Source organism: Dioscorea cayenensis, chromosome 11, assembly GCF_009730915.1.
Source record: "Dioscorea cayenensis subsp. rotundata cultivar TDr96_F1 chromosome 11, TDr96_F1_v2_PseudoChromosome.rev07_lg8_w22 25.fasta, whole genome shotgun sequence".
NCBI lineage: Eukaryota > Viridiplantae > Streptophyta > Magnoliopsida > Dioscoreales > Dioscoreaceae > Dioscorea > Dioscorea cayenensis.
In genome coordinates this window covers 21,333,412-21,356,528 of record NC_052481.1, presented here as the reverse complement: position 1 = coordinate 21,356,528, position 23,117 = coordinate 21,333,412, and the positions used below count along the sequence as shown (strand labels likewise).

The 23,117-nt window shown below is 33.5% G+C and overlaps 3 protein-coding genes across 3 annotated transcripts; 1 reads left to right on the top strand and 2 right to left on the bottom strand.

The window, feature by feature from the left end:
• Positions 1–6,464: 6,464 nt before the first annotated feature.
• On the bottom strand, positions 6,465–9,020 carry LOC120272359 (membrane steroid-binding protein 1). The gene is made up of 2 exons (XM_039279176.1): positions 8,647–9,020; positions 6,465–7,085 (listed from the first exon to the last, which is right to left on the bottom strand). Exons 1-2 carry the CDS (start codon positions 8,955–8,957, stop codon positions 6,743–6,745), a joined length of 654 nt encoding a protein of 217 aa, XP_039135110.1. The 5' UTR covers positions 8,958–9,020; the 3' UTR covers positions 6,465–6,742.
• A 1,209-nt stretch (positions 9,021–10,229) lies between these two features.
• On the bottom strand, positions 10,230–14,843 carry LOC120271915 (single-strand DNA endonuclease 1). Its single transcript, XM_039278601.1, is given in 15 exon segments — positions 10,230–10,805; positions 11,426–11,556; positions 11,644–11,744; positions 11,862–11,944; positions 12,219–12,318; positions 12,588–12,759; positions 12,875–12,934; positions 13,491–13,564; positions 13,729–13,801; positions 13,884–13,935; positions 14,090–14,217; positions 14,304–14,365; positions 14,466–14,548; positions 14,550–14,624; positions 14,721–14,843. Coding segments are annotated over 15 exon segments (1,650 nt in total). The 5' UTR covers positions 14,789–14,843; the 3' UTR covers positions 10,230–10,417.
• Positions 14,844–19,483: 4,640 nt separating this feature from the next.
• On the top strand, positions 19,484–22,767 carry LOC120271765 (receptor-like protein EIX2). Its single transcript, XM_039278441.1, has 2 exons — positions 19,484–22,603; positions 22,702–22,767. The coding sequence occupies exons 1-2, from the start codon at positions 19,484–19,486 to the stop codon at positions 22,765–22,767; spliced, it is 3,186 nt and encodes a 1,061-aa protein (XP_039134375.1).
• Positions 22,768–23,117: the final 350 nt, after the last annotated feature.

Genomic DNA, 23,117 nt, shown 5'->3' with positions numbered 1-23,117 from the left:
ACTTTGATCCAGATCGAACGGTCATCTTCTCTGCCCGTTACTATAATGGGAGAGGGCCCATTGTTTATTTCTGATCATCACCGTCTGAACATCCACCTGATGAACGGCCTAGATTTGAACACCGTTTCACAATAAAAAAAACATATTTATATATTGAAATTATTAATTTAATAGATTAAAAAAAATGTATGCGCTAAAGAAACGTGCTTATAACTTATTTAGGAAAGGAAACAAGTTGGATCTTATTTTATTACTTTCCACTTTTACATGTACTTATATGTGAGAAAAGTTTAATATTTTTTTTTTCACTTATATTTGTATTTATATGTGAAAGAAGTTTAATACCATATTTAATCCCTCTATTATAATCAATATGACCCTTTAGTCACTTATTATAATTGGTCTGTTGTGTCTTTTTATTTTCAAGCATTTCTTTTTCCGTTCAAGATGTTGATGTGGCACAAATCACTTTTAAAATAATAGTAAAAAAATATTGAGTATAATAATGTGATGTTAATATCTTATTTTTATTATTATTTTAGAAGTGATTTAGGTTATATCATCTTGGATGAAAAAGAGACAGTTGTTTGAGTAATGACTGATATTTCTTAAACATAGGGACTGACAGACAAAGCGGGGAATGGGATCTCTGTCCCTGTTTTTTATATTTACTAAACCTGAAGTGCATATCAATAAATTATTATATTTAGTAAACAAAATAGATCAAAAATCATAAACACAAGCTATGTCAAGAGCGTCTTACCTTTACACACAGTAATAGTCTCCGGCTCCTATTAAATAAACAATTAAAAACCATACTCATTGCATATTGTCTAATTGACCAATACTGAAATCAAGAACAAGCACTTGCGGACAAGATAATTAAGCATAGACATCGCAGAAAAACAAGAAAAGCACATCAATCTAACCTTCGATCAAACTCAAACGCTTCCAAAATTTTAATTCAAACATTAAATGATCAAAATTTCAAATTTCATGCCTATTGTCTAATGGATCAACATTGAAATCAAGAACAAGCACTTGAGAACAAGATAATCATAAACATCGCAAGATAAAAAAAAACAAGAAAAAAACATCAATCTAACCTTCAATCAAACCCAAACTTATCCAAAATCTCAATTCAAACATTATATGATCAGAATTTTCATATTTATTGTCTATTGGATCGAAGAAAATAAATCCATGACTACATCGGAATAAGGGAGAAGTCTTTCACTTGCCGCCATTGATAAGCTCTCGAAAGTGCATATCAATAAATTATTATATTTAGTAAACAAAATAGACCAAAAACCATAAACACAAGCTATATTAAGAGCAACTCACCTTTACACAAGTAACCGTTTAATTTCCCCTCTAGTTGTAACTCAACAACAACAAGCTTTTACTGTCATTCTCAGCTTCAGAGAAGCCTTTACTTTTTCAAACTCATCCTTTTAATCCATTTATTTTGAATTGTAACCTTTTCGTCCTTCTACAATTTTAATTTAACATGTCAGTCCCCTAAACCCTAAACCATCAAAAAAATGAGGACTGACATGTCTCATTTAAAAATAGTAAATGGACTAAAATGTTATAATTTAAAGTGAAAGACTAAAAGCATAAGTTTGAAAAAGTAAAAGGATTATTTAGATAATTATATCCAACAACTTTGGCTAGATTATCACCTAACAGTGAAGAGTACTCCAAATCCTATTAATAAACAATTAAAAACCATACCCATTGCATGTAATCAACCGTGCAAACTATATATATATATATATATATACACGACTGTCGCATCATTTGATTACAAACTCTTTCAACAGCTGGCCTTTGTAGACCATGGAAGTTCCCTCACCAAGAAGCTGAGGCTCACTACCAAGCAACATCTTCATTAGGTACAATTGGATAGGAATTTCAGACAAGCGTTGCCCCTGTGGACATGATAATAAAACATAAACATTGCAAGAAAAAAAAAAAGTAATCAATCTAACCTTAACCTTCGATCAAACCCAAGCGCATCCAAAATATCAATTCAAACATTATATGATCAGAACTTTTATGCTTATTGTCTATTGGATCGACAAAAACAAATCCATAACTATGCTAGAATAAGGGAGAGAAATTCTCCCTCACTCACGCTCCAATGGGGATCCCTATCCTTGTATTGGAATAAGGGAGACATCCATATTTATGTTGAGTTTTGCACAGCAAATGCTTCTTGATGTAAATATAATAATTTCGGATACTAAACTGAACAATAAATGAAATCAATCAAGCAGACACAAAATTTACGTGGAAAACCCCTCTTATTCAGAGGGAAAAAACCACGGGCCAAACTCCGAATCAAATCCACTATCAAAATCAACAAGTACAAAAAACTCTCAAGCAGATGCACACTTGAGATCACCACCAATAATGGAAAAATACAAATAATAACTCTAGAAAACTCCCTTTCTTGAATGATCACACCAAGAAGAAAAAAAACTAGAGAAATTACCCTCCAAGATTGCTCCAAACAAATTTGTCGATTTGAGTAGGATTCAATAAAAGAATATATGCTTTCTTCACCTTCCTTTTTCCAATGGACACAGGGAACAAAACCACGCTTCTTTTCTTTTTTTTTCTCACTATCGATGCCTTTTTAGGGTTTCTTTTTGCATTTTGGCCCCTGTCTTTATTATTAATAATAAATGGGTTTGATCGAAGTTTGGCCACCAAACCAACAATTTACTCAAACATTAATAATAAATACCAAAAAAATTTTAAAAAACCAAATATTTGGTTGAATATTTTTAAATAAATAAAAATAAAAATATATAATTTAATTTTGTTATTGGAGAATCCCAGCAGGGTGGGACTCTTTGTCGGGATTCCGCAGGATTCCTCCGGGGAGTGGAGCGGGAAAGTAATCCCTTCCCTTGCCCCATTAGGAGGGGAAGAGATTTCCCCCATTTTCCGTCTCATGGGGGACTATTTTGAGAAATCTCCACTCTGTCAGATGGGTCCTTGCGAGGGGAGTGGGGATTTTCTGCCCCCACTTGCATTCATACTCATCATTTATCACCATTATATCCAATGACACTTAAACTTGAAATTATTTATATGTTTCACATTTTTTTTTAATAGACCAATACCACTAATGTATGATTATTTATTTATTTATTTATTTTGGTAGAAGTTTGATTTTTAGTTTTTTTAAATATTTTTCATTTATTAAATTTAATTAAATTTTGAAATACACTAAAATTGTAGCTCGATAACGTTGTATGTGGCTGGGGCAAAATCATTATTATTGAAATAAAAAACATTTATCTCTATTTTTATATTAATTTCATTAATATTATGTAAGAATGCATTAGATGAGTGGATAATATTAATCTTTTAATTTCATAATTAACTGATTTGCAATTTTATTAAAACAATGCATGATGTTTATCATATTTTTCTCTTTCTATTACTGTTTGAAAAGACTGTGTCCATCACTATGTGGGTCGGGTAGTTGACAAAGTCACGAAGCTTTAATTTTTAATTTAAAATTGAAGTACGTAAATAAAAAAATTAGAAAATTATCAATATATTTAATAATCCCCAAACACTACACATTATTTATAAATATTATTGTTACCACTATAATATATTTTAAAATCAAACTTGACATAGAAACTACTAACCATGCGAAATAATTTTATGATTAATAAATACCACCATATACACAACCAAATCCCTATATTAAATCATAAAATATTTTTCTTATATATATAGATCTCATTATTTAAAGATGTCCACAATAGCCATCGGATAGTAATTCGACGGCTATTATCATTATAAACATTGGAAACCGCGTTCTACAGTGTTGTACAGTTATTATAAAATAGTAAAAAAAATTATACAGTATTTATTATAAACAAATAACCGTTAGATGATGATCCAACCGATTTAAAATGTTTTTAGATTTCAAATCTATGGACTTACTTAGATGATTTTTCTCTCTCTCTATATATATATATATATATATATATATATACATATGAAGGGCTAGCCTCAAAAATGTAATTAGATTTCAATTTTAGAGCATGTAAAATCTACATATGTCACATAGTAACTATCAAATTTGTATGTAATAATTACTGTCCAGTATTCTCAGCACTTAACAGTATCTAACTATATAGCAATACAATTATCAACAGTAAAATTTGCGCATTGCATCCACAAATAGCAACCATCATAATCTTATGATCGCCATCAACGTCTAGTTAAATAGGTACCCATAAAACATATAATATATATATATATATATATATTATATAACTAATTTAAAAATTAAAATCTAACTCAATATTGGATCAGAATGAATAAAATATTTTTCTAGCATTTACCATTACACAAAAGGAAATAATTTCTCAATGTACTATATACTATATAAAGCAATTGCAAACTTAAAATCCTAATTAATATTAAAAATTATTTAAATAGACTTACAAACAAATGTCGGCATAATTTTACACAGATAAAGATGTCTATAATAATAATGATTAATGGTCTTTCATTTCATAGATACAGTGCGTAAAAGCTTCAAATTACAATGATTTCAAAGCTGAAAAATAGGTAAAAGAAAAGAAAGGAAAATGAGGAATGGAAAAGAACAAGGAAAAATTATTCATCTTTACATTTTATTTTCATATTCTAATCCATTTCATTTTCTTCATGCAATCAAACACAAGAAAAACATCTCTCCTTATTTTCTCATCTTTTCTTTTACTTTCTTCAACTCAACCTGCAACCAAACATTGAAAAAAAATTTTCAAAATGTTACTGCATTTTGCAGTCATGTGCTGCAATTAAGAAATGGAAACTATTATTCTATTGTTCATGTATGATTAACAAATGATTAAAACTTCGAAACACTTGTCGGTATATGATTAGAGGTGGTTTGGAATCTTTGGATGCCATTAATTGATCAGTAATCATTGAATAATTAATTGGTTCATCTTCAGATGTAAATTTTCTCATAGAGCTGACTTATAAAGAAGCATGGAGTCCTGGTAAATAAAATTTTGTTTGTTTGTTGTTCTCACTGACAAGTCTTCAGTGAAAGCATCAATGGCTCTTTGTTTCCTTCTCCGTCTGATAATTCAATACGACAAAGACCTAATCAAGTGACTAAACTTTCCAAACTTTAATAAGTTAAACATTTAAAAATTCCTAATCAAGTGACTAAGCTTACCAAACTTTAATAGGCTAAACATTTAAAAATTCAAAAAACTATACATTAATAGATTGATTCCAGAGCAGAAAGGAAAGCTCCAATTATTTGTGCCAAACAATGAAGGTTTGCTAGTGGACAGTGTCTGCTAAATCATGAAGTTATAAACCAGAACAAGTTCCAAAGCAATCTGAATTCTAAAGCTAGAACTCAAAGTCAAATTTTCAAGAGTTAGAAGAAGATACCTTACTAGTGATGGAGTGGATTAGGACCCTGAGGTACAAGTCTTTCAAACATACCAAACATGGGGCTTGAATCATCTTGGACATGGCTTTGAGATGGAGATATCTTGTAGTTGTAGAAGAACCCTGTGGATGTTGGAGAATTATCACCTTTCAATCTCTTCTCCACTTCAATGGTAATTCTCCTGCCATGGCATGAGCTACAAAGCTGAACAACAAGAAGGAAGATGACTAACAAGAAAGGCATAGAAGGTAAGCTAAGGTGATAAACTTTCATGGCTTTGAAAAATGAGAAGAAAAAAGAGTCACTCAGGAGGAAGAAGACGAAGCCTAATTGTAGAGACAGGCAAGTAGATAATAGACAAATATGTAGCAAGCAACCAATGAAATTTTCAAAGCATGAATGAACAGTATTGTTTATTGTATGTTTCTGAGCCAGAGTCATAGAAAAGCTTTTAAGTATAACCAAATTTTGGTGTGCTTCACTGTAATGTATAAAGACACTAGCAATTATTGTACAACTACTGAGATGCAAAGCCATTAGACACCAAAATATCATCCTTCCTTTCTGCTGAATTGAAGAATTTCAAGATATTATTAAGCTTAAATTATCACCCAATCAATGAATAATGGAAGTCTACCAAGTAGCAATCAACCATTCTAACATTCTTTTTTTATTATTTTTTTGGAATAGTGAAGACTATCGCGGACCCAAAGTGTAAAATTTTAACACCCCATAAAGAGTGGTATCATTGTATGTTGGGCTGCTTTTCAGATGCAAGCCCCACACAGAAGAACAGAGAGGATGAAGGTCCTTTGCTTTCATTTATCACGGTACGGATGCAAGGAAATTTACACATATTTCACGAAGCTTTCTCTCATTGAAGTCATAAACAGGTAATGAACTTTCTGAAAGAATTATAATCAGAGATTTAATTAGAAACATCACAGACCCAGAGTACATCATAGTGCAAACCCTATAAATGAAGATAAATTGAAAACAAAGAATAGGCTGGTTTTCCTGCCTGAATATTCTGCCGAATTTATTCATAGGCATGTTCCCAACATTGGTTACATATCTTATGGATTTCATATGGATTTCATATTAATAAAGTGTTCTTTGCCTGAATCAGCAATACAAAAACATAGCAGTATAAAGGAGAACAAGAGCCATGACTTTATCACTAACATTTAAATTAACAGACATAAACAAGCGTTAAGGGGCTGATTCATAAGATTTAAACACCTTCTGCTAGTTGATTCTCACCTGAATGAGGTGGACCTGCTCCCAACCCTACTCTTTCGCCTCTTCACCAGCAACGACTTCCTTCCTTTCCTCAAGATCATCCGCCGTGACAGTGGTATTTAAGGAGCTTCCTTCAGCAGTTTGAGCAGTAGCTTCAGAGGCATCTACAGTAGGCACATCCTTCTCAAAGTCCGGTTTCTTGATTGTTCCCACCTTGACATATTTGCTCATGAATTTGTACTCCCAGTCCTGCAGGGCATCAAGTTCAAAGGGCCCAAGGCCAGAGATGTCCCCAGTTAAGTCCTTCTCCTCAAATGACATCTTTGCTAGTGCTCTACTAGCATCTTTACCAGCAAATAAGGCATACGGCCCTCCTGGTCCATAGAACATTCTGCAAATTACAGATCAAGCATTTTAGAGTAGATATGTAACAAGATTCCCAGATTGATTAGGTTGCTTATTAAAAAAGAGGTAGCATGATTACAAATAAATACTTGTGAGTGCATCCTGCAAAATAGTTGGTAACAGGTTGGAACTTTGTACAAGACTGCCAATTCTAAGGTTTGAACCAGCAGTTTATGCATAATTTCATGCGATCAAGCTTTGTCCAATATCAGAACACATGCAGCCAGGATGATCAAAATGGTCATGTTTCACACTAGAAATTTGGCGAGCTTCAAGGGCATAAGAGCTCAAATGCCTATATCAACCCAAACAAAGAAGAATATATTTTGTGGGTTTGAATGAAAAACTAATGAAGCATAATAAAGAAATTCGGTTTAGTGTTTCCTGTACAGCTTTAATTACATTTTCATTCAAATCCACAAAATATAATCATCTTCTAATGATAATAAATAACAAATAAGAAAAAGGAAGAAATCTCACACATCAATTTGTATTCGTCAAGGTGTGAGAATATAATTTCATTGGAATGGATATAGCATGAAAAGGAATTTTCTTAAAATTTCAATTTAACAACTGCCATAGTTTCTGCAGAGTAAAAAATATGCATCTAAAACGAACATGTACAACTATTAAAAAGATAAATTCTTGCATCTAGTATTTTTTATATGCTAATTTTTATAAAATTCAGTCTACATATCTTTTTCAGGCAGGGCTTTTTCCTCAAAAGACGTGGAACTTACATGATTAAAAGTCAAGAATCATTCCACATGCTGATGAATCGATCAAGATCAAGTTTTTTCTTCTTTCCCAAAGGATATGTTTACAAAATCATTCCCCAAAATGAGGATTAAAAAAAGGAGCTCATTTTTAGCAAAGAAAGGGGTCAATTGAATCGATCAAGATCAAGTTTTTTCTTCTTTCCTCTAAATTTTAACTAAATCAAAAATTTCAATGATAAGCAAAGGAAGAAACTATCTCAAAAGAGAAAGCTAGCGAGGGCCGTGAAACAAGAAACACAAAAGCCACCTTATCTAGCTCATAAGGACTATAAGGATAATGACTGCTACGTCCTAATAACAAAAAAATAGCTTAGGCCGCAAAAGAAGTCAAACACAAGGGACGCCAAGGCAAAAAACAAACCCAGCTCATCAAGCTTATAAGAACCATAAAAATTCAATTTTTTGTTGATGGAATACCAAAAACATACAATCACATAAAGCATTTCATACTAACAACAAACAAATAAGAAAACAAAAAATTTCCGATCAATCGAAGAAAAATCACAATACCATACCCCCGAAACAACCGAGAATTTCAAAATCCAGGTTCAAAGTCACGACTTCTTCTCTCAAACCCACCAAAAATTACAAAATTTAAGAAAAATAAAACACACAGAAACACAGAACACCCTTCATCACTAATATCAACAACTATATACCTGACAAAATAACACCAAACTAAAAAAAAACCAAGCTGAACAAATGATCGAGAAACAAAAGTGGTTTATCTACTTTATAAAAGGAACAAAAGGGTAGAGAGATTATCACCTGCTCTGAGAGACATCATAGATCTGACCCTTGATAGCCATGAGAAGCGGCTTCTTAGGATCAGACCCATCATAAGCCCTAAGTTCCTCCTCAGTGACCTCTCCAATCTGCACAGGCGGAGGAAGCGGCTCCAACTCCTCAGCCTCAACCTCCCGTTTATCCGACACAACGGCCGGCTCCCCAAAGAACCCAGAGACGGCGTAGTAGATGGCGACGGCCAAAGCCAACACCGTGAAGAACGTAGCCGCCGATAGCCCCGTGTATGCCTCGATGGCGTGCTTCAGCGTCGCCCAAGCCTCCGCCACCGCCATCGATCCTGTCTCTCGCTCTGGAGCGAAGTTTGAGGGTTTGGTCTTTGAGGAAGCAGAGAGAAGGAGTGGTGTCATTGTGTCATTGGATGAGTTATTTATAGAAACTTTTCTAGATCATGTGTGCAATCCCAAACAGGAAACACTGGTTTTTGTTGCTGACGTGGCATCGTTCAAAGCTCACTCATTGAAGTCGTGATTCGTGAATTTTGAATTATGGTCAAAATTTATTTTCAGTTTGTCGATAATTCAAAGTGTTTGGGTGGGAAATCTAATAAGTCAAATTGTACGGAAAACACTTAAATCTTTTTATTTATAAGTTTTATTTATTTAAATAAATAATTTATTAATATATATATTTTTTTAAAAAAAAATTTTAATTTCGTATATTTTATTATCCACTATACATCTGATTATCCTGGGTCGCTCCTCAATGCTAAGATAGGTTTGTTAGATTTTTCTTTTTTTTTTAAAATGAATAAACTAACATTCATTGAATAATAACAAAAAAGTTTTGGGAATTATCGGACCCTTTTTCTTAAATTAAGTGAGCAAACTATAAAATTAAGTCCGTGCACAGAATAAAAAAGGAGAAAAACATTCAACCTTACACCTTTACATGGGAATGAGAGGCTTGAGTTACAGTTGTAAATTAATATTAGAGACCCATTATCACTATTTTGGTGGTGAGAAAATTTGAATTCAAATTAATAAATATTTTTTATTTTAATGATTTGATCTTAAGTAAGTGAATTGCGTCACTGAACTATGAGTTATTTGGCAAATAATTAACCCCTTGCGAACCACTTTAAGGCTGTCCTTTTATAAAAATTGATAATTTTTATAAAATTTTCAGTTGTCACGGTTTGCTAAACAACTTGATGTATTTTATTTTATTTTTGTAACAAAAGATAAATCACATTTATTAAAATAAGGAAAGAGGTACTTTATTTTTTTTTTCAAAAAGTTTCTAGGTGTGACAGGCCCTCAACTTTATATTATTGTTCATGTCAGGTAAAGAAAATAAGATTTTAATATTTAAAGGCAAGATTTTGTGCCACATCATTGAGATGGAGTTGAAGTGCGGAAAGATATGGTTGAAACAGCACTATGCACTTTCAGCTTCAATACTTTTATAAACTATACACAAGCTTGATTAAATTTAAATGAGACTTACACAGACAGTATCATATAACTTTTGTATTAAGTTTTTCATGCTTTTTAGCTTTTTGCTGATTTACATGTTTTTAGTGCATCATGGTCCAATTGGTTAGGTTCACCAAAACATTAAACCACTAAATTTGCTGAGAGGACCAAACAGGCCACCAAAACAAAGAAATGGTTTGTAAGAGAAAGGAAGGAGTACAATATATTTGATTAATTAAAAAACTGACATCCTCCTACAAAACTTGAACAAATGCAACCTTGATTAACAGCTCAGGAATCATGCAAAAAAAATACAACTAATGAAGTTCATTCCTGATATTGTCTAAAAACAACTTCAGATTTCTCGCCTTCCGCTGATGTTCAGTTGACATCTCAGCTTCTGAATCATAAATTTCAATGACATCCACAGGTTCGGCAACTTTAGATGGGCGATGAGGCGGTGAAGGACTGGATAGATCGATGATATCGGGTGTTGTGGTATTTGTAGCTGAATGATGGAAATTTGAGCTTGAACTGGGGACTGAGTTGCTCTCTGAATCAATGCTGAGCATTAGGCTTTGGAGCCGGGCTTCAACTTCATTAATAGATGCTTTACTTGATTTCCTTGTATTTAATCTTCTGTTTCGACATTTCTTTTCTTCATCCTTCCTTGCCATGAACTCAGATATCATTTCTGGGCAGGCACTGCAGGAACAAAGGGAAGATATAACTGATGAGCCAAAAAATAAAAAATAAAAGACACTAAAAGGAAAAAAAAAAATCCAAAATTGGCATCAGAATCATCACATGATTTCTTACAGATAACAAGGCTTGTATAACACATAAGATTGGATGAGTTGGAAAGATTTATTGCAATGACATAGTCCAATCCAAGTGAGGAATTGTTCATTTTCTGTTTGTCTCATATTAAGTCTCGCAGTTTTGTCGTATAAAAATTTACACCTATTCAAATATATAAGCATGGGTTCCTTTTTCCTCTTATTTGATTTGGGAACTTTATAGTCATCCTCCGTGCAGAATCTTAAATCTACTCAAAATTGGGACTATATCTGAGGCCTATCAGTTTCTGCTTACTTCGTCCTCAAACCAACTCATAGATCATACCCTAGAATAGTTATCACTAAATTATTGGGTATCACAAAGATAATTTCTCGTAATTATACAAAAGAACCAATATTGGTATTTCAATAGACTTGTGCTTCTCGAAACTCAATATTCAAATTATCTCAAAATCTCAAGAAAAAGGAAGTCATCTTGGTATTAGCATGCTTGGTAATTAATACCATATTCAGAAAAACTACTACCTCTCCAAAAGATCTGCAGGGACGATAGACATCTGAATTCCACCCATATTTTGCCACGAAACCTCAAAACATACATTACCATGTAGTTTTCTTTGCTTAACAATGGTAGAAACAGGGCAGATAACTGGCAGCTGAAAGAAACAAGGAGTCTTACATGTCATAAATTGCATCCGTTAGTAATCAGACACTGAATATAACATTGCTGTGCAATGTAGAACCTTATCAAATGGAATTCTTGCTCCTAGCTCAGATGAAACAAGCCGTAGGTTAGCAAATCTCCTAAGATCTCTCTCAGCAATCTTGGAAAGGATGTATTCATCTGCCAGTGTGAAGCACAAAACAGATAACATGCTCATAGACTGAAAATGTTGGGGCTTCAATTAGAATTCACAACCCTCAATGACAACCTAAAGAAAAACTTGAGCATAGGGTTTACCCGTCTTCTCAGGGTTCCAACCAAAATACTGCTCACATATATGTTGAATTTGGGTTAGCTGAAATGGCCACTCACTGCAAACTCTGCAAGGTAAGGAACTAAATTAACAAATATCAATGAGTATTCAAGAACCAATTTGTTTTATCATTCATTGTTTACAACTAAGTAGAGCTTCTTTCAGTGAATAGAAATCATATGCCTATTCCATTGTGAACTGGACACTCTAAAAGAACCAGAAATGTGATCCTCCAAAGCTTGAGTTGCTACCGTCACATCATATAGATATTTCAAATAACAGATCTTTGTCATTAATATCAGACAGAGTAAATCATAATCAATAAGTTAGGCAATCTTTACCTGAGCACAGCCTCTGAGTCAGCTGAATGACATTTTGGTTTCAGATATGCTTTAATAACTTGACAAAACTGATCATCTAAGCCTTGATTCTTTGAATTCACTGTGATAACACACACAAGAAAAAGAAGAAAGGTCTACATGAAAATTAGTGGTCAAAGGATGGAATCATTTGTATTATCTTTTGCAATCCTGATTTGATAATAAACTTTATACCATTTCACATAATATGATATTTCTGGTGATATGTGAATAACAAAAAAATAAAATAAAAATGGCAGAATTGCCTATGACTAATTTGAAAATTGACATTTCTAATTTCAAGAGACTTTATGGAAGAAAATATAGGTTGACAGTAAGACTTTGACTCACTATTAATATTTCTCATTTGGGACTGGTCATTCTCTTTATTTTTATCACGGTTGATATGTTTATCCATTTTCTTTGTCCCTGTCCTTTTCTTAAGACCCATTAATCCCTCAGATATGATTTGTTGGAGGACATTGTCATCCCCCATGGACTTAACAACCTGGAGGGCTTTCTCCTGCAGGAACAATTTGTAAGAATCCAGCTCATAAAATCACATAATGAGAACCTTTAGATAAATTGATATCAAACCATTAATGATGTCAAACATAAAAGCAATCAAGGCCACTTACTGGACCAAAGCCATGAACTCTTTGAGAATAATCACCACCAAGAAGTAGTGCAAGTGTGATCTGAACAAAGAGCCACAACACCCAGTTTGAGAAAATAGAGTGAAACAAGATATAAATTGAGATAATTAACAGAGAAAAAAGTGTGAAAAAGAAAATACAGATGCAGATAATTTTGGTGCAGAGTACCATTTATTGGTGGTGTTTCTCATTTACAAGGAAAATTTACATCTTCAGAACATACTGTCAAAAGAAATAAGAAAGAGATAATGATTCCAAAGTATTTATATCAATCAGATACCTCATATTTAAAAAGCTAATTGGATACTTGTTTTGAGAAACTTAAAATTACAGAGCAGAAACAAACAACCAAATCATAATAATGATCAGGATATTTGGCCAACAGGTTCCATCATGGGGAAATAGTCAACAAGGAAAAATAGAAAGTGGCACACGCATTGAAAAGCTTCAGAGTCAACTTGGAAGAATGATAGTCCATTCGGTTGTGACTAGATTGTCTTTGATTAAAAAAATTAATTTGTCAAACAAAAAGGGCAGCCAGTACACAAATTAGTTTAGCGAAAATTCTAAATGACCACAGAATGATGAACAAACTTACCAATGAATTCCTACCCAAGCCAAGTTTGCTTTCTATATCAACCATCTCATAGCAACTTACATGCCCACCATCACCTAATACAACAGATTCAACTCTTACCAATGCAGAAATTATAGGCAAGTCAAAATAGTAAGATTTGATGCAGACTTTCATAAAGAGTCACAAGACTAGTTACAGTGGGGGAAATCAAGCAAATTATGATCCATGCAGTTGTCACAAAATTCTAAAATCTACTGACCCAAGACAACGTCTCTGTACACTGTTCGAGCTCCAAAAAGAAAGATATCTGAATCTGAAGAGAAGCATCCATCCTGAAAACAATAGCACTAAATCTAAATATTCACACACACAAGCATGCTGCTAAACACAAGCTAAATAATTCACACAACTCACACAGAGTGACTCAGCATTCAGCAAAGCACACTGGGCCTCAGCTTCCTCAAGCCTGTTAAAGTAAAACTTGCATTACATAAGAAGTTGATTTTTTTTCAAATGACGGGACTAAATTTTCTGCAAGCATTCTAAAAATTTGTCCACCGTAAAAGGTATACCAACCAACCCCTACCATTGTTTAAAATTTTCATTTTAACAAGTATTACCCATCCAAGCAAGGGATTCCAAGTGCAAGCCCAAGAACTTTGGCTTCTTTTATCATACAAGAGAACTCGGAGCTCGCATTCCGCCGGAGTGACGCCACGGTCAGAGGGTTAGCCTCCTCACGGGTAGACTGGAGCAATCAAGAAAACCAACTTCAGGGAATCGCTCCGGCCCCCAAAGACCACAACTTTAGAGTCAAATAAACAAAGGGCTAACCTCAGCACCGGCGCCCAACCTTCTTCTATATGTCGACAACTTAATCGAAGGAATCGCTCCATCTAAACCCAAAATTCCATTTTTTTTTCAACGATTTGCACTCAAATCCAAAATTGTTTCAAGTTAGAGGGAACAAAAAACAATCTTGAATGATAGGATTACCAGTGACAAAGATGAGGCTGCAATTCAAAGCGATGAGTGCTCGAAGCCGGTGGAACAAACTCCTCAAGTAGAGCTTGTCCCTTGATGCAAGCCGGCGACTTGTTGGCGTTCTGGAACTGGATCAACCAGCAAGAAAGATCGACGCAAAGTCTCTTGTTCCTGTGAATCAACAAGAAAATAAGGGAAAATGGCGAAAACCCCTAAAAAGGATAGATTGATAGGCATGAAAGGAGAAGAAAGAGGAAGGGAACTCACTGGAGATGGTGGAGTGGTAGGGTTTTCTTGCAAGATTCCAAGATATCCCAGAGATTTTTCACCCCCATTATCGCATCCCAGAGCAAAAACAAGAAGACGAGAGAACCAGAGGGAAAAAGAGACCATTTTTGCAACTCGAAATCAAAATTCAAAAAATTGAAAATTTGAAAAATAGAGAGACCAAAGTTAACCCCTACTTGAGGTTAAAACTACCAAAATAACCTTTCTATTCAGACAATGAATAGTAAAAAAAGGAAATAAAAGAGAATAGTGCATCTATGAAACGGACTCTTGAGGCGGGATGAATTGCTTATCTCACATTTTATTTATTTATTTATTTTTGAAAAAAATAGATAAATCACTATAATTAAATTGAAAAGAATAGTATCATACAATTTTTATTTTTATACATGTATGAAAAAGTTGTTGATTCTACAAACTAAAAATAGGTTTAAGGTTTAACTTAAAAAATAATAATTAAAAAAAAAATCATATTGATCGACTGACATGAATTGTTGACTAACATAATGTTTAGATTAGAAAATGAAAGAGAAAGTAAGGATAGATAACGGATGGGAGAGACAGGGATTTATATTGTATAAACTAATTTGTCAAAAAAATTTAAAGTTAAATAATAGATGTTTGAAGAAAATAATTTTTTTTAAGACTATACAAACTAATTTATAAAATATCAAGTTATGAACGAAGCAAATAGTAATTTTTTTTTTTTATAAAGATGGATAAACCACATTCATTCAAGCAAACATCCACTAGAACTTAAAAAGAGAACAACACAGAAAAAAACATAAGGTAAAAGATAATGGTCAACGCATAAAAGTCTCACCGGCTGGAGGTAAATTTTTGTATATATTAAAAAAAGACATTATTTTTTATAGAGTATAGGTATTAGTTTGTAAAAAAATTAACATTTTTAAAAAATAAAAATAAAAACCAAGAGAGAGAAAGGGGAAGGGTTACCCACTGGCACCTAGTGGTTAAAACAAGTTGAGGGTTTAACTTGAAAAAAAAAAAAGGATAGAAATAAGGATAGAAAAGTAAGAATGGTTTTTCTAAGATAGAGGTGAGCACCTCCTTATCTTGATTAGCAGGCTAACACCCAAGCCCCTTAAAAGAAAAAAGTGGTGGGAGTTTGAATCTAATGTTAAAAAAATGTATTTTGAAGGAGTTTGAATCCCACCATGTATATTACAAAAATCCAATGTGAGAGCTCGTGAAGCATTAACTTCCGCATATCTCTTGATTAACCCATAGGTTTGTCTCCTTAAAGAATGAAAATAAAATTAGTAAAAAAATAGAAAATAAAAATGGAAAAAATATGGCAAAGTTATTTTTATGTCTTTAAAATAAATAAACTAAAATTTACATATAAAAATACTATGTTATGTTGACTAATTTTTATTTATAATTTTTTTAATTATTTATTATTCATTTTAATTATTATAATTAAATATTTTAAACTAATATTTTTTATTATAGTTAATTATTTAATATAGGTAATTTCCCCTGGAAAATGCGAATCCTATCCCCCCTTTTCCTTTTTTTTAAAACTGTTCACTGTTGTAATGCACCAAAAAGGGATGTAATTCCCATTTCATGTTGAGAATCATTCCCTTTCATCCAAATACAAGGTTACAAAAAAATATATATATATATATATATATATATATATATATATATATATATATATATATATATAGGGTTAGTCATTTATTGATGTTCGTTAATAAAAAATTTACGGATGTCTGTAGCTGAGCCGTTGGATTAAAACCCAATGACTACAAATCATCTATTCTAATAAACAATAATTTCAATAGTAAACATGAACAATGATTCAAAAGAGTGTCATGATCAGTGCTTTAAATTAGTGATTCTGGTACTATTTATGCACATGTTTATTCCTCTTTCCTTCGCCATTTTTATTTGTCTCTCTCTTCTTTATTTTTTCTTATTTTTTTATATATCGTTCTACAAACTTCCGTAGTTTATATATATATATATATATATATATATTAATAAATAAGTCTATATTTTCCTAAAAAAATAAATTAAAAATAAATTAATAAGTCTATATAATCAAGATGTACATACAACAAGATTATATAAGTACTGCTATAATATAATTTAATTATTTTAAGAAATTATTCTAGTCTTCATCCATCCATGGCTCCTCACACACAAAAGCATATAATTTCTAGTAATCATACAAACAAACCATTCAAATAGAATTGTGTTTTCCCAAAATCGTTATTTTTTTTATTTGAATCAATCGCAATGCATTATAAAAAAAAAACGTAAAACTAAAGCAAAAACAACAAAACAGTGATAAAGCAGAATTAGACTTGTCCATGGACAGGGCTGAGGCGAGTTTATAATTAATAAAATTCAAGATTGTCCAAACCTGGCCCGGTCCAATAATACGGGACTTAACTTTTGCCAGAACACACCTGGATTTTATGACCTTTAACCAAGAGTCACCCAAGTCAGCCAAAATAAGTTTTTTTCATCAAATAATAAATAAGTTATAAAAAAATTGTGAACAATAACAAATATTATTCTATAAAACACATTAAAAATAAATTACCAAATACACATGTTTATTCAATCACAACATCTTAAAATTCAAACCATTATAACCCATAACAATCAACAATAATCAATAATAAGGTCGAATAGACCATCTATTCACAATTAATCAATTCAAAATAATGGTGTATGCCTTAAATATACACACATACAATATATAAATATTTTATTTTATTAATATCTGAATTATATATATATATATTATTCAGTGACCGGCCTCGGCTTTAACATTAAAACCCAAACCCCGCCCGTTTTTAAAATGAGCTTCATATTTTGTCCAAGACCCGGTCATCAGGCCTTGTATATTTGTTCAAGCCCTCTCAATTTTCGGGCGGACTTTCGGACTTGGGCGGGTAACTCGGCCTTTGGACAGAATCGGTATTTCATTTGTGCCATAAAATCTCAAGTTAGATCAGTTGCTTGTTAATTAATACCCATACTCAGGAAAGTTATTACCTCTCCAAAAGATCTACAAAGTTGAAACATTTGGAGTCCATCCATATTTTCCCATCAAAATCTCAAACCGACAATCAAGAAGGATTGGATTGTCAGGTCTCAGAGCCTCTTGCTACTCTGCAAATCAACAAGAAAAGTTCTGATAAAAATGAAAACTACAGCAGCTATTATACAACACCAAGTTATGCTTTTAATAGAAAATTACACACAAGATGACAGACAAGTCAACTCAAGTAGTTTGACATGATCTTGCTCTTCATCCTCACATAGTTGACTACATCAAACACCTATATATATATATAAATACATGTATATAATTCTCCATTTCAAGTTCTAGTTCATTTCCCAGTTAGAAAAGCCATAATAATTCAAGTTCTAGCCCTTCTTCTTGTCAACAACCCAGCCTGTATATATCTCTCCTTTGTGTGTATCAGAGCTTTAACTGCAACTGAGTCAAACTGTTCTTTCGGGCAACCAGAAAAAAAGAATAATTAAGAAAAAAACCTTCAAAGCTCAATGAGTCTCTTGCTGATATTCAATCCTGAAAGACTAAGTCTATACATAATTTGCAAGCTTATAAGATTGACTATGTAATCAATTCAGGTATATACAATGATCTTGATCTTACTGTGCATGTCATTATAATTCAACCATCAAGAAGGTGCACAGATGTCACCAGTGATGTAATTAGAAAACCAAGTTGAGAAAGGCTGTAAGATTAATTCTCATTCTCACAAGCACCTGCACAGTGATAAGATCAAAGAGATTAGGCTGTACCATTTGAAAATTATTAGTAGTGTGTTGGTGCCCATTGCTGTCATCAACCTGCATTTTCCGTTCTAGCAGGCCTCCTTACATGAAAAATTCAAACAAGTAATCCACAATCCTTTAATATTTTTCTTTTTATTTATATTAAACATCAATCTCTAGTAGGGGACAAGAATGAAGTACCAACTCTCTTAGAGAAGAAATAAACATATTATCCAAGTCTGATTCAACATGAAAACTTGAATTGATACGATGAGAAATCTAAGCTTTTAAATTCACATATATAGTTATAAAAATTATCTGATTGTGGGACTATTAGTTATTCTAATACAAACAAGTTTAACGCCTATAACTCAACTATGTAATGACATAACCCAATCAATGTGAAGAATTATCCATTTTGAAATGTTTGAGTCTCATTATTTCGTCTTATGAAAATACCTTGTATGTTCAAGTTCAAATCATACATATAATCACATAATTATTTTCCTAACTTATTTAATATGCGACTATTTTACTCACCCTGTATACACAATCCTCAACCTAATCCCCCTAAACCTAATAAGAATTGCACCTCCATTTCATGTCTCTAAATACTAGTCATCCAATAAAAACCAGGGGAAACATCAGCTCTGGATGCCAATCTTCAATCACCAAATATGAATCTTAACATTTTGGCTCAAACTTTAAACTGGTTTATTATTCAGAGTTCGAGGGCACAATTCAAGCCAAATTTATCTTGAGCGGGTGGGCAGTTGCATGGCCTGTGTCTTTCAGTGCACATCACCCACTTCATTTCATGATAACAAAATACAATGTAGAAGACCATTGACTTTGAACAAAATTCCAATGAATTAAACTTCTATATATAGATATAAGCTATAGGAATCAATTCCTCATTCAATCCCAACAAGTGTTTCTCAAGCTAGCTAGCAATGCCTGCCTTACTATTATATCTTCTGCAACTACTACTACTATTACTTACTTTTCAATGCACTCATGATTTTCCTCTATGCAATGCAGTAGCTCTTGTTCTCATCACAGAGCATCCTGCTAATTGCATAGAGAATGAGAGAATGGCGCTTCTTGACTTCAAGAAGAACATCATTGATCCAAACAACAATCTCTATTCTTGGGCAGGACAAGACTGCTGCTCATGGAAAGGAGTCAACTGTGACAACCAAACTGGCAACATTGACAGACTTGAACTTGGGTGGCAGATATCTGACCAGCAATACTTCAATCTGAGAGGTGAGATATCATTGTCTTTGCTTCATCTTCAACACTTGAAACACCTTGACTTGAGTGGCAACTTCTTCCTTGGAGAATCTATTCCATCATTCCTAAGCCAGTTCAAAGAATTGAGATACCTCAACCTCTCCGGTTCTTACTTTGCTGGACACATTCCTGCTAGTTTTGGAAATCTCTCCAGTTTGCACACTCTTGACCTCTCATACAATTATGGAGTTCATGTTGATGATCCCACTCATCAATGGCTTTCTCATCTTACTTCATTGCAACACCTTGTTGTGAGTGGTGTCACCTTTGGCAGTAACTCATCAAGTAGCTTGTTTCTAGCCCTGAACAAGCTTCCTTCCATAAAGGAGATACGTCTGTCTGAATGTGAACTTGAAAGCGTTTCTCTTTTCATTCCCCATCTCAACTTCTCGTCTCTCTTCATTCTTGATATCTCGTACAACTACATCAATTTTTCAGTGTCTTCCTTGCTGTTCAACCTAAAAAGCCTTCAATATCTATACCTCAGCAACAATCATTTCAATAACATTGAGCATCACTATCAATGGCTTTCTCATCTCACTTCATTACAACACTTTGATATGAGTTATAACACTATCAGCAATTCATCCAGAACTTTGTTTCTAGCTCTCAACAAGCTTCCTTCCATAAAGGAGATACACTTGACCAGATGTGAGTTTAAAAGCATTCCCGTTTCTTTTCCCCAACTCAACTTCTCATCGCTTTCTCTCCTTGATTTGTCTTACAACAACATCAATTTCTCCGGGATTTCATGGATGTTCAACCTCAAGAGCCTCCAATATTTGGACCTTGGTCACAATGAACTTTATCCTGACAGCCTATTTTCTCCACCTGATGACCATCCTTTCAGGCAAATTTTAATACCAGCAGAAAATATCAAGCAGACTAATGAGATTAGCATACCTGAAAGCATTGGCAGTCTTTGCAGCTTGAAAACTCTAGATCTTTCAGGGTTGAATATCAACATGACACTCATTGAACTTGGTCATGTTTTTTCTGGTTGTCTTATGAATAGTCTCGCTCATTTGCACTTAGCTTCTGTAAATCTCAAAGGAGACATAATAGCTGGTTGGATTTGGGACATCAAGAATCTCAAGTCTCTTGATCTATCTGACAACTCACTCTCTGGCTCTGTTCCTCTATCTCTAGCAAAACTTGCACAGCTAGAGTATATGAATCTTGCTAATAATCAGCTGAGAGGAGCTATATCGGAAGCACACTTCACTCAACTTGAGAAATTAGAAACACTTGATATTTCTCATAATTCCCTAGTTTTCAATGTGAGTTCTAACTGGGCTCCTCCTTTTCTTCTCAAAGAAATGAGAATCAGCTCTTGCTCAGTTGGTCCGAAATTCCCAGCATGGCTTCAAACACAGCACAAATTGCATGCACTTGACATGTCTCAGACCGGAATTTCAGACACCATGCCTGACTGGTTCTGGAATCTTACTTCTCGCCACATAGTTCATTTAGACGTCTCCAATAATCAGATTCAGGGAATTATACCCAAATCCTTACATTTCATCAACCTGGAGTGGATTGACCTCTCTTCAAACCGATTTTATGGTCCTCTACCAAAAATTCCTGGTTCGAGGGTCATGTCTATAAACCTTTCCAATAACTCATTTTCAGGATTTATCCCTCACAATATCATAGATGATTCACATCAATCTTACTTACAAATCTTGCTTTCCATGAACAAATTGAACGGCACTATTCCTAGCTCATTTTGTCAAATAAGAAGACTCATACTTCTGGATATCTCTACAAACCAATTGTCTGGTGAGCTCCCTGATTGCTGGTTAAATTCATCTATACTAACTGATTTGAATGTGGCAGACAACAACCTATCTGGAACAATACCAAATTCATTATGCTATGTTCCTTATCTACAGTCACTGCAATTGAGCCACAACAAACTGTCTGGTGAGTTCCCAGTTTCACTCAAGAATTGCAGTAAATTGCCCGGTCTTGATCTCAGCCACAATAATTTCAGTGGAAGAATACCAAATTGGGTTGGAGAAAACTTATCCAGTTTAAGTGTTCTCATCTTAAAATCAAATTCTTTTACTGATCACATCCCACAAGAAATATCTCAACTCAAATATCTACAAATCTTGGATTTGTCAAACAACAATGTCTCAGGCCCCATTCCAAAAAGTCTGGGCAACTTGACCACGATGCAAATGACTCCGAAGAACACATACTGGCTGCCAGTATTCCTGGCAGGTCCACAAAGCATGCTATTGAACCTCAATCAAAGAGAAGATGAGTATAAAAGCAATCGTCTTCCGTATATAAAATACATTGATCTCTCCAACAATAACTTGTCAGAAAACATCCCTGAAGAGCTAGCAAGTCTGTATGGTTTACAAAGTTTAAACCTCAGTGGAAATACTTTGGAAGGTGAAATTCCAGACAAGTTGGGTAGAATGCAGCAATTGGAATCACTAGACTTGTCAAGAAACAAGTTCTTAGGGAACATACCTGCAACTTTATCAAACTTGACCTTCTTGAGTTTATTCAATGTATCTCATAACAACTTGTCAGGAAGGATACCATCAGGCAACCAATTCAACACATTCAGAGACCCTTTCATTTACATTGGAAATCATCTTTGTGGGTTTCCTCTAAGTGACAATTGCACTAAAGAGGCCGTAACAAGCAAGGAAGGGCCAAATGATGATAAAGCTGAAATGGATGAAGATGATGATGATATCTTGTGGCTATACATTGGATCCTTGACAGGATTTCCAGTTGGGTCCTCCATTGTTTGGGTTGTCCTGGCACTAAAAAAGAAATGGAGACATAACTACTTCCGCTGTGCAGACAATACTTACGACAAAATCTATGTTTTTGTTGTTGTGAGATTCAGAAGGGAAAAGAAAAACTTCTTGCCAAACAACTAAGAGAAGAGTTTTCATCTTGGTCACAAATGTAACAATTTACAGTTTTCATTCTCATCAAAATGTACTTGCCTTAGTTGCTTTTTTTTTTTTATATTCTTTTAATTTTCAAGTTCTATATCTCCCATCTTCTTTTATGATTTCATTATGTTGGAAATTTAGATCTTTTTTCTTTGATAGAAAACATTATTAATGAAGAAACACAACCAGGGGATTCCACATATGTTCCTTTAATAGACCAATTAGCAAATTATGATGCAAGAACTTGTTAAGACATTCTAAAAACTATTGATCTAGCAAAACATCTCTGTTCTAGCTTAAAGGGAATATATCTAAATTTGCAGAGACTTATTCATCCTGAAACCAATAGCAATAAATATTCACA